Source organism: Sesamum indicum, linkage group LG6, assembly GCF_000512975.1.
Source record: "Sesamum indicum cultivar Zhongzhi No. 13 linkage group LG6, S_indicum_v1.0, whole genome shotgun sequence".
Lineage (NCBI taxonomy): Eukaryota > Viridiplantae > Streptophyta > Magnoliopsida > Lamiales > Pedaliaceae > Sesamum > Sesamum indicum.
Window position 1 is genome coordinate 10,939,262 of NC_026150.1, and position 12,498 is coordinate 10,951,759.

At 32.2% G+C, this 12,498-nt stretch overlaps 1 protein-coding gene across 1 annotated transcript; it reads right to left on the reverse strand.

Annotated features, from left to right (window-relative positions):
- On the reverse strand, positions 1,026-7,156 carry LOC105164337 (WAT1-related protein At5g47470). The gene is made up of 7 exons (XM_011082959.2): positions 6,560-7,156; positions 6,337-6,402; positions 4,576-4,692; positions 3,827-4,055; positions 2,796-2,951; positions 1,821-1,972; positions 1,026-1,297 (listed from the first exon to the last, which is right to left on the reverse strand). Exons 1-7 carry the CDS (start codon positions 6,769-6,771, stop codon positions 1,159-1,161), a joined length of 1,071 nt encoding a protein of 356 aa, XP_011081261.1. The 5' UTR covers positions 6,772-7,156; the 3' UTR covers positions 1,026-1,158.

Consider the following 12,498-nt stretch of genomic DNA (forward strand, 5'->3'; position numbering starts at 1 on the left):
TTTTTTTGTTGAAAAAAGTATGATAAGTACTAAAAAAATAGTATTTATCAATGTTTATATGTAAAAAATATTATTACCTCAAATTCAATTGTTATACATATTTTAAATATGAAAATATCAAATTTTAAGATTATTTGATGTTATTTATAAGTTTTTAAAATCAAAATATATAATTTTATTTCTAAAATATTTTTAGTTCAATGTTTATATGTAGAAAATATTATTACATCAAAATGAAATTATTCTACATATTTTACACATGGAAGTATCAAATTTTTAATATTATTTATAAGTTTTAAAAATTAAAAGATATATTTTTTTTTGTTAATTTAATTTGTGTTGTATATTATTTGAAATTATATTACTATATAAATTACAGTAAATACAATTTAATTTTTTTAGTACAATATATTTAGGCATAAAAAGTACATAACTAAATCAATTTATTACATTAAAATTTACAAACAAACAATATAATAAATAAAAAATAAAAGAAAAAGAAAAAAAGGGTCGTCTTCCCCAAATCGTCAGCCACCCGCACTTCCTCCTCCCGGCCTTCACCTCCCGTGATATATGGGTTGGCTTTGAATGAAATTGATATTTACACTTATTGACGTATTACTAACTTATTACAAGTCAAACAAATTGTTTTCTAACTAAACTATCCTTATAAGTTATAACGGTAAAAATATATGTGTGAAGACGTACGAGGGTAATTAGATCATGAAAATATTTATTTGATCTGCAATAAATTAGTAATAAGTCACTTGAGGGTAAATATAGATTTTTATTCAATTTTTTTTGTTAATATCAGCAAATTCGATGAATTTTGACTAACGAAATTACTTATTTGTCAAAATGAAGCAAACCCTAGGGTGCTAGATGTAATTTTTCAAACCACAATGAATCTACATTTAATTGCTTCAGACCTCGAGGGGAAGAAGTGTAATTATACCTTTTAAAAAATACTGGGAGAGGTAAATTGCTAATTTATTTTTTTTTCATAAGAGGATAATTTGCTCGTTTACAATATCATATAGAGGTAAATTACACTGAGCCTATTTTCTTTTTTTTTTGTTCTACATCAACTACTTCAATTCTATCCATGAATCTTGTTCTACAACCAATTTTCCTACAACCTAACTGGTTCTAACTACGTCAAGACAGAAGAGGCTTCTCCATGTCATACTTAGTTTGCAGGTCGTTGATGTTGTCGTTGCTCATGAGAAGCCCTTCCTTTCTTTTAGCCCAAAGCACAAAGTATAGGCCTGTGAACATCAAGCACATACCTGCAAGACTGAAGGAGTGAAACTTTCTCAGTGCTTCTTCCTTGTCTTTACATATACTAGTATTTACGCACGTTGTTTCCGCAAGCATATAAAAAAAATCTCGAATTAGATTTGGTCGAATCAAATTAATCAAAAAACAAGTGTATCGCACTAGCTATGCAATTGCGCACTTTCTCTTAAATGTACACCAATCACACGGCAAGTGTATTGCACTTGCCATATGATTGATCCAAATTTAGTCGAATCGGGCCCGAACTAGAATTTCTCGAGGTTATAATTAAGAACAAACTTATGAAAAGAATAAACTATAATTATAAATTGTAATAAATTTGGAGAAATAAGACGAGAGAGAAATGTGGAGCAGTGGGTAGTTATATTAAAATTACTAATCAGATCAAATTTTTTTAACGAAAAAAATAAAATAAAGAATAAATTTAAATATTTAAAAAATGTGTCGCACAAAAGATTTTCTTTTATAAGAGTGAAGATAGGAAGAAAGAAGATATTAAAGGATTGTAGGTATAAATTTACCTTCCTATAGAAAAGGATTCTCCCAAGGTGAGAATGGAGAAGATAGCAGAAATGACAGTGGCGAGGGGGTTGAATATGGAGACTATGACCGGCCCTCTTTTATTCATCGCCCATGAATTGAAACTTACGCACATTCCGCTCACACTGCCCGCCTGTTCAAAACCATTCAATTATTCAAAACTAGAACAAGAGCTATATCCACAGGGTAGATTACAACAAATTCTATTCAGATTTATTATAATTACGAATACCCTCTCGTTCTTTGAAAAATTATAAATACCTCATGATGTTTGAAGAAATTATGTAATTCTTGGATGGAGATATGAAATTGTCAATTTTGCCCTTACTGTATTTTTTATTTTTTTAAAATAATTTTAAAGATTTATAACAAAATCGAACAGGGTGGATGGAATTTTTTTTAAAATTATAAAAGAATTATAACAAAAAATTTTAAAAAAAATAAATGATAATTTTTAATCCACAATGGCATTTTAGTCAGTTCATCGTAAAAAATGGATGAAAACTAACGGATTGAGCTAATTATTTTTTTCTATAAATGTAGTATTAATTTATTATTTTATATATACTTTATTAAATAATAAAATTTTATAACTATTTAATTTTAAATAATACTTATAGAAATTGCAGAAATATAGAGTGTGCCACAAATTACTAGTTTACTCTATAATTTTCTTGGCATCGGCCAAACGGATTAATGCTATTTCACTAGCCCATACACATAAACAAAAAGGGCAAAATGCAATCATATAAAAATGAGCAAAAAGAACTCTTCTGTGAAAAAAAATAGCAAATTAATTACTCCCCGTATTTTGAAAAATGAAGTAAATTATCTTCGAGTAATTTGCTTCATTTTTAAAAATACAGGGAAGTAAATTATTATTTTTTTATAAAAACTTTTTTTACTCATTTTACATATCACGAGAATAAATAACATTTAACCCAAAACGATGTTACCAATATGGAATAGGCAATCATCTCTTGAATAGTTAAGGGTCCAGGGTCCCATCCTTGATCTTCGACCCTCTGAACTACCACAGTAATCAACACACCTATTATTGAAGTTAACGCACACAATGACATGGGTGCAGGAAAATCACGCAAAGTTATAGCCTGCAAAAATGTTACAGAGATTTCAAAGTCGGGTTTATTGCATTTTATCCCCTATAAAATACTAATAGACAGAAAAAAAATCCCCTAAACAAAAGAAAAAGCAATGCGAGTCCCTCAATTTTAAGGGGGAAAAGAAAGACATGGGAAATTTGCAATTTTAATTCTGTAACTTAGGAGGTGGTATTTTTAATCCTGTATAAATTAATTTTTGTAATGTAGTCCTGTAACTTTATAATTTTGACAATTGTAGTCCTCCAAGTAAATTCATGTAGGATAAAAAATGCTAACTCCAATAAGTTATAGACTAAAAATGCTGACTCCCCTAAATTACAGGAATACATGACTAAAATTATAAATTAATTAAGTCATGTGCAAGTCACATGCAAATTTCCATCCAAATTGGCCGAAAAATGATAAAAATTGTCAAATTTTTAAAGTTACAGGGCTAAATTACAAAACTTAATTCATGCAGGACCAAAAATGTCACCCCCTAAGTTACAGAACCAAATTTGCATTTTTTTCAAAAACTCATTGCCTCCGACATTAGAGGATTGTGTCACCCTTTTTTTGAATTCAGGGGACTTTGCTATTAGTACTTTTACAGATGGAGTAAGTGCATTTAACCCTTTGAAAATCCTAACAAACATATATTCACGATGGGAAATTCTAATCCGGATTCAACTCGATCAAACATGAACCGATCATATACTTACCATGTGATTGATGCACAATCTTGAAAAGTGACTAATCACATAATAAATGTTATACACTTACTTTGTGATTGGTTTGATTCGACCAAACCTACTTCGAATAAGAATTTCCCCTCATGACTTGCTTAGAATCTACAAAACGAGCTCCTAATATCTGATTCGCACCTGTAAAACGACTTGGCTTGAGAAAACAACAACGGATGCAATCAGATAAACGCAGCCGAGCATCGTTTGCTTGTCGAAGAATACGTGCGTAGATGGAAACGAGACATCGAGCTCGTCATCTCGGACAGTGCTTTGCATTAGACTCAACACAACAGCACCAAAAACACAGAGTAATGTCCCCACAATCTTGGCTCTACTATACCTGCATGCTAACTCTATTTTCTCTAACCTGCAAAATAGTCATAGTCCTAAACCTCTTCAGCAATGCAAGTTTGCTTGTGCAACTAAAGGGAAAATGACATTTTTTGTCCCATAATTTAGGATCTTACTACTTTTGGTCCTATTGATTACAAAATTCTTATTTTTTATCCTATAATTTTTAAACAGTAGCACTTTTGGTCTCATGACATATTTTCGTTGTATATTTTAACGGAAAGCACGTGGTTTTAAAACATTTACACTTTTTGTCCCATATGTTATAGGTGTTCTCACTTTAGTCTAATGCACTTAACGACCACGTGGCCTTTTCCGTTAAACATCTAAGGGAAAGGTGTCATGGTACCAAAATCGCTACTTTCTTAAAGTTTTGGGACCAAAAGTGAGAATCTTGTAACTATTGGGATCAAAGTAGAATGACCTTAAATTATTAGACGAAAAATGCTATCCTCCCTACAATTAAAATTTCAAGATTAAGCCTATTTTATTTTATTAGTGAATGGAAGAAAGTATTGTCGAAATAAAATATGTACCTGAAGGCCCAGGACATGCAAAATATGAGTCCTGGTGCAAGATTGGGCATAGCTGTTGCCATTGCTGGGGAAGTTAGACTAACTCCCTTCATCAACAAAGACTGAAACAAAGTCACCCTGCAAAAACAAATTGTTGAATTCAAAGTTTATTTTTACCCATTTTGATTAACATATGTAGAAAATTTTACATTTGTAAAGAGCCCGGAAGATCCAAGTTAAGGAGTTTGCAACTTTCAATAAGTACATGGTGTACTAAATAATTACCTACTTAAGATATATTTTTTGGGAAAATCACATTCTACGTCTTGTAACTTGGGGTCTTTCCACTTTTGGTTTTCATTAGTTATGGAATTCTCACTTTTGATCCGTAATTACTAAAAAGTAGCAGTTTTTCCATCCGGTACCGGGGGGCCTTCTTCACATATATACAATAATAATCTCAATTTTAGAGCAAATTGGGAGCTCAGTTCTCTTTGAAAAGTGGTCACATGCCTTTCACATAATCACTTTTCGTCAAACTTAATGCCTAAACTAATGACAAGAACACAACTGTAAAAGATATGATGATTGGATAGTGGTTTGGGGCAGTGCAACTAAGCTTACCTTTTGCTTTGAAGTGATGGATAGTGGTTTCTGGTGAGAGCGTGATGGGATAAAATCCTAATTTATTAGAAAAAGACAATTTGTCTCTGCAAGGGCACAAAATCACAAGAATAATAGAAGGATCCGAGAATTGTCGATCAGGTTGGGTCGGACACGTGGGGGACGCACATTAGATCAACCAGACCCCCAACTTCTCTATATAAATACTCCATAGTCAGTGCTTTAATGCTACGTTGATGTCACCACTTTTTACTTTCTGGTCACTTCGGCTCTCCACCTCGCGAGCTACCTACTTTTACGATATCAAAACTAAACACTGACTTGAGCAACAGAGGGTCTTAGTTGGGGGCCACCCCAACAACACTAACTATCTGCTTCTTTTCTCAGGGCCCAATCACTAGTTTGGGAAAGGTAGCGACCTCGAACCGCTTGGAGGACCAGCTCGCCCGATCAAGGAGGTCGCGCGAATTTCGACCCAAATCAGAGCGATAAGGGGAGGCTTCGTATGAACAAAAGACATATTGAGGAGATGAGGAAAATGAAAGGGAAGGGAGATGAATGGTTGGAGTATCGGAGTAGAGTTCCAGCTCTAACAATGACATGTGGTAGTGGAGAGGTTGAAGCTGTCGGATTCCGGCAAGTTGATGGAGGGTGCAACCCTCATGGTCATAAGTCGGTCGCTACGTTTGGTGGTGCAGGGGGGAGGAGTTGAGAGTAGGGAGTTGGGGCGATGGCAATAAGGCTGCGGATGCGTTTGGTGAGAACGGAGAGGGAAGATGCTTGGGGACATTGTCAGGAAATTCGTTTGAGGTTGTAAAAAATTGTGTTGTTTACATAGAATTGAGGGTAAATACGTAAAGTGCCACTTTTCAAGCATGTTATAAATGAAGTAAACATGGGATTAGATTTAATCCTACCAACACAATCAAAGAAAGTAAACTTGCTATAATTAATACTGGACTTTTTTATCATTAATTTAATAACAATTAATTTATTATATCACCTAAATAACTCATCCCATAAAGCAAACGCCACCTAAGTAATTTGATTTATTTCAACTCTGTAACCAGTGTTAACTCTTGATTTCTGACTCCCATAACATTTAAAAATAACATAAACTTTAAATAAATAGAAAAGAAAATAGAAAAAAATGCTTACCCTCCGAAGGAGAGTAAAAGCAACTGAACAGACAGCTTGTAACTGATTCTTTTAGGCCATTGTGTCCTGCAACACCAACATGAACGAACTATTCATAAAAAAAAAGTAAAAAATGATAGAAAATTCATAATTTTTGATTCTTCATATGTACATACATACATGCATGCATGTTTGTTAACACACACACACACACACAGAGAGAGAGAGAGAGAGAGAGATTTGCCTTTCAAAGAAAAGGGCGAGAGGAGAGAGCACAATAGATGTGGCAAAAGTAGAGCAAATAATAAGAAAAGATGATCGAAATCCCAATTTCAAGAGATGACTCAGCAAAATTGAATTTCCAGCATACAGAAATTGCACGACGACCAACCCCACAATCACAACAACATCTTCAATGGCGTCCCTCTTATTTGAATGCCATCCTACCATTTTCATCTCTTCTTTTCCAAGAGGAGAGATTCTTCGGACATGACAATTACTCTCTCTTACACCCTCTACAGATTGTTTGCCTATGCATGCATCAATGTCCTATTTACTTTTTCCAAACTTATATGGAGGTGGGGAGAAGGAGGAGTTGGTACGGCGTTGTCTTTTCAATTTTACTTTCACCTTGCCTTTTCTCATTATACAATCTTCAAATCAACCAACTACTTTAGACAACTTCAACTCCTGAATTAATTTTCTTGTTGAAAGAATCATATACACATATATCATCCAACAATTATCTTCTTCTTTTCTTTTTTGTTGAGAGGGAGGGGGCTGGTGGTTCTTGCATATGGGATTGTGGATTCTCAAAGACTGGATTGATGCAGATGAGTTTGAGATACAAAGGAGTATTCCTCAAAATGGATGGTTGAGAATCTTGAGAAAACATACCCTATTTATATTTGGTGTTAAATTTCTTGTTCAATCTTTGGATTCTCCAACCTAACCATATCACCTTGTTTAGGGAAAAAAAAATAGTGCATTAACTTGGTTTTCCTTCAATTTTAGTCCACTAACTATGATAATTACATTTTATACATTATATTGAAAAATGCTTCGATTAAGTACTCCGATGGTTGATTTCCCCAATTTCGCGGGAAGCTAGCATGTGAACGGGACATGCCAATAAATTTGGGGATTTTTTTTTATCCACGTTATACTAAAGAATGACTGACAAATGAGCTAGAGTTATTTTTTTTAGTAATCTATTTTTTACTCCACTAATTTTGTCCTGGTTTAATTTTATTCCACTAACTTTCACTATAAAAAAAAGGCCTTATTAGGATGGACTCTGGGATGGATTTTGAGATAGGTTGTCGTCCCATTTTATTATTGGAACGAAATTTGCAATGATTTTGGATTGAAACAATATCTGCCTCAAAAAGGCCCATCCCAAAATATTTCGGACAGTTTTATGATGGCTTCTGCCAATCGTCCCAAATTTTGGGACGAAAGTTGGGAAAACTTAACAAAGTCGTCCAAAAGTATGTTCAAAGGACGGGTAACTGAAATAAAAATTTGGACGGTCTTACAGACGGTTTGGGATGGAAATTTTAAAAGTTGTATTAGTTTTAGAACGATTGTTGGGACAATGTTTGGGACATGTTTCTTTTTTTAATATGGGATGCATGTCATCTCAAATTCCATCCCTAATTTTAATTAATTTTAAAAAAATAGTTTTCTTTTTTGTTTCTATAATTTTTTTAATATTATATTAGATTTATAATTGAAGGCACTATTTTTCATACAAAAGAAATAATAATTCACAAAAAATAATTTAAAATACATTATATTATTTACAATCAAAATTTCATTTTTTTTAAAAAAATCATTAAAAATTCTAATCTAACGGTTGGGGTGGAAACTGGTCGTTAGGCTTAGGCTCTGATGCATCCTCGATCGACTCCTCTATAGATTCCTCGACTGGGCTGGCAACAGCCAAGGGGGGGGGGGGGGGATTTTCGACAGCGGGTCAAGAAACAACATTAGGATCCCATCTTGTCACAGATCACGTAGGAAGCACCAAGTTTAGGTGGTCAAACCACCCAGACACTCACACAGTCACGTCGCCTACTACGCCCCGAGGGTGGTGGAGCAGACCCTGGAGCCATGCTTATCATAAGTGATAACTATGCATAATTAAAATATTATTCAAAACATTTATGTCTTAACATTTTGAAAAAGCACAATATGCATCACTATCACAAAAATACATCGAGACAACACTAATTTTCATAACAACATATAATTAACTATATCACAAACATGTAACAGCTATTACAACCTGAAATGAAAAGAGAAATCAGATCTTGAGATTGATCAAGAAAATGTTACAAGTATTGGGATGCTACTGCAGAAGGCTCCACAAACATATTCATGCACTGATGAAGTAATAACGCAATATACGTATAAATTAGCCTTGTGATTTTAGGTCAGCCTACAGAAGACTAGATTTGTCGCGTCTACAGAATATTACTTTAAAGAGAAGACCAGGAAAATAGAATAGGGATTGTACTCATTCCAATATATTTGAATTCATATATTTTATTAGCGATAATTTTCTTGTGTTTTAATCTGCAGACATGATAAAAATTCGCGCTCACAGATATATAAGGGTAGTTTGGTGTATAAAGATTTGTTTGGCTTGAAATAAGTCAGTAATGTCAGTGGTAAATATAAATTTTTATTTAATTTTTTTTGTTGATATTAGCAAATTTATTGAATTTTGAGTAACGAATGAATCATATGTTTGACAGAAGTAAAAGATATAATTTTTCAAATTATAGAGAATTTATATATAATTACATCAAATCTACAAAAAAAAATAATATAATTATCCCTAATAATATTGATGATACCTCCATAGGCATTTCTTAGGCTCAAATAATCTATATATCCAACCTTTGGATGAACCCCAAGACAATGGAGGCTCATCACTAAATCCATGCTAGATAAAGACTTTTAGGCCTATACTGAGCCCACTTGGATTAGATCAATCTACCAACAAATTAGAGAAAATGAAGGGGTGCATAACAATTTATCCATTGTGATATTGAAAATGAGCACTTTATTCTTCTTATGAAGAAAAATATAGCAATTTATCCCTCTATATTTTGTAAAAATGAAGCAATGTACCTCCTTATACAGAGAGATAAATTGCTTCATTTTAAAAATTATAGGGGGTAAATTGTTGTATTTTAAAAAATACAAGGAGGTAAATCGCTATTTATTTTTTTATAAGGGGATAGTTTGCTCACTTACAATATCACAAAGGGTTGCGTGCATTTTTTCCGAAAATGAAGTGGTTCTTACAATGTTGGAATAGCCTCCTATCTCCACTTCAACCAACTTCTTCAATTCTACACAAATAGACATTGGAGAATTTCCCATATTTTTATTGACTAAATATGTTTCAATAATGGAGGATATAGGTGTGTATATAGTTTGGAAAATCGATAAAACTGCACCAAAATTGAAATTTTAATTATCATCAGTGCGAAATGTTTGAAAATTTTGATTTTCGGTTCGAACCGAACCAAATATCAATTATTTATGTATAATATATGTTGTGCTATTTATGTGGTATTATATTGTATTACATATATTATTTAATGGGTATTGTATATAATATGTATTATGATATGAATTTTCATTTTTTAAAATAAAATTTAGTTAACCAAACATCAAATCGAATTGCCAAGATAATTTAAGTTACTAAATCCTTTTGTATTTGGTACCCAAATTTGGTGTTCGAAATTTTGATTTACCAAAATTTTAATTCGATTTGAATTCATTTTACCGAATGCACATCCTAATGGAGAACATGAAAGATAACCATCCCATGTTCCGTCCCCTAGCCCTATAGTTGCACCACCTACCCTAGTTAAACCTAGCAAGTCATATATCCATGATGCCTATGGAGGTAGAACAAATTTAATGCAGTCAAGTGTCCCATATTGGTAATAGATGAAGAGTTTGAGCGGTTTATAAGCACCGTTGTGTCATCTCCCTAGCAAGATGTCTTTTTAGAATAAAAATTGTGAAGCACATATGAAAACAGAGCAAGCAATACCCTCGTGTAGACTAGATTGGCTTATAAGCCCCAATGCTTCCTTTCTAGGACAAAATCTGCAGTTCATACTAATCTAGAGCGGATAATACGTCGCACAATATGGTACAGTTAAATCACAAGCCACGTCAAAGTCCATCCATCACAAATCGTCACAAGCTTTGCAACGGCACAATTTGGTCACAAGCTTTACAATAGGATTCTGACTGCATTGCAAAAATACTAAGACTAACTGTTTAATCCATATCAAAACGCCTTGCGCTACATATTTTTACTAAAAGCATCCGTCCATCGTCACAATGTAAATTTTATTTTTTCACAAATTTTAAAGAATAATTCTTGCAATATTTTTATAATTAGAAAGAGAGTCCAACAAGTAACAAGATTACAACTCCAATTAATTAAACCTCAAATTTAAGGGTGGATAGGGTGTTAAATATTAGTTAACCCACCCCAGATCTAACATATCATCATCTCCATATTTAAATAGGTTTTGGACTTCTGATACAATTTTCAAAGAGTTTGGTAGCATAAACAGAATAACTTTCATATCTATAAACAAATAGTTTTGGACAAGTCATAATTACATCATAATATTCACTAATCAAACATTCTTATCTTTGATAGAACTAAATTGGGAAAAATACAAGCAATCTGTGATATTGTAAATGAGTATATTTTCAAACAATTTACACCACAAAAAAAATTGAGTTTTCGCTACACAACAAAAAATGAGCTAATGAATATTGGGAAGCTGTGGTTTCTTTTGTTTTTTTTTTTTAACTCACGCGCTCCCAGTGAGTTTTGAACCCAATATTTTTAAAATGAAATGTTGAGCTTCAAACCATTGGGATGTCATTTAAGGGACAATGTTGCGAAAGTCGTAGTTAATTGTATTTACTATGTTTTTTTTTTCTTTTTGACTATAGTAATTAACCATAGGGAAGAATCATATTTTTTCTAGTGTTACCCCCCATATTTTTTAAAATATAGTAATGTACTTTCCTGTATTTTTTAAAATGCTTAATCATATTTTGTTATCCGAACTACAACCGTTTTCACTTTGGCATCTAAACTTTTTTTGTGTCAACTTACCATCTCAACTTTATAAAATTTTGCACTTTATCATATATAATTATTTTTAATTAAGTTTTTTATTGAAAAATATTACGTGTAATGCACATGCGATATTTAACAGTTATATGATGTGATATTTTTCACATATGCACAACATGTAATATTTTTCCAACAGAAAAATCAACAAAAAATGTGTTCATATATGGCAAATTAATTGCAAATTTCACAAAGTTGAGATGATAAATTGACACAAAACAAAATTATTGGCAAAGTGTAAAACGAATATAATTTAGGTGACAAAATATAATTTACCATTTCTAAAATAAAGCATTAAATTTTTTCATTTTAAAAAAATATATATAGAGAGAGACTAAATTATTTTTTTTTTCATTAAAAAATAATTTATTTAAATGCAATATTAAAAAGAAAAAAAGAAAATTGCATAAAACCCGAATTAAATTTCCTAAAATTGTTGCAATCCCAGTCAAATCGTCTTAGTATTGTTGTTATGAATTTCCAAATAATAGAGCCGTGGAATCCGACGCAATCTCAACATAGTTCCTTCCATTGACGTACCTCCTTATGTTTCTTTAGAATAACATAAAAGGCAGGCATCTATAGGCGGGTGAAGCTCACACCTGACGTCTCCACTCACCAGTTTTTAAAGTTAAATACAACTACTTACGTTTGATTTGACTTGTAAATGTGCCGTCATGTCCGACAAGTATGAAGTTATGAGTTCAAATTCTAATAAATTATTGCCATTTATTATTTTATTATTCTTTGTAATTTGATTCTTATATTCATTATTGACTATTATATTGATCGATTCCATGACAAAATAAGGTTATATGTTCGGATCCCGGTAACAAATATGAAGTTCTTGTTTTTATTATCTTTTTTTTTAATGAACAACTTTGGATTTGAACACAAGACTTCTCGTATTGAAATCTTGAGCCCAAATTAATGGGTTATGAACATAAAGTTATGAGTTTGAATCTCATTAAATGTGTGTATTTTTCTCATTTTTA

Excerpts from the sequence above, each read along its gene's own strand:
- LOC105164337 (XM_011082959.2), bottom strand. The coding sequence starts at position 6,771 with ATGAAAATGGTAGGATGGCATTCAAATAAGAGGGACGCCATTGAAGAT. Across the intron at positions 4,693-6,336 it reads CTTTTACTCTCCTTCGGAGG|GGTGACTTTGTTTCAGTCTT; the intron begins GTAAGCATTTTT and ends TTGTTTTTGCAG. Across the intron at positions 1,973-2,795 it reads TGATTGCCTATTCCATATTG|GCGGGCAGTGTGAGCGGAAT; the intron begins GTAACATCGTTT and ends GGTTTTGAACAG.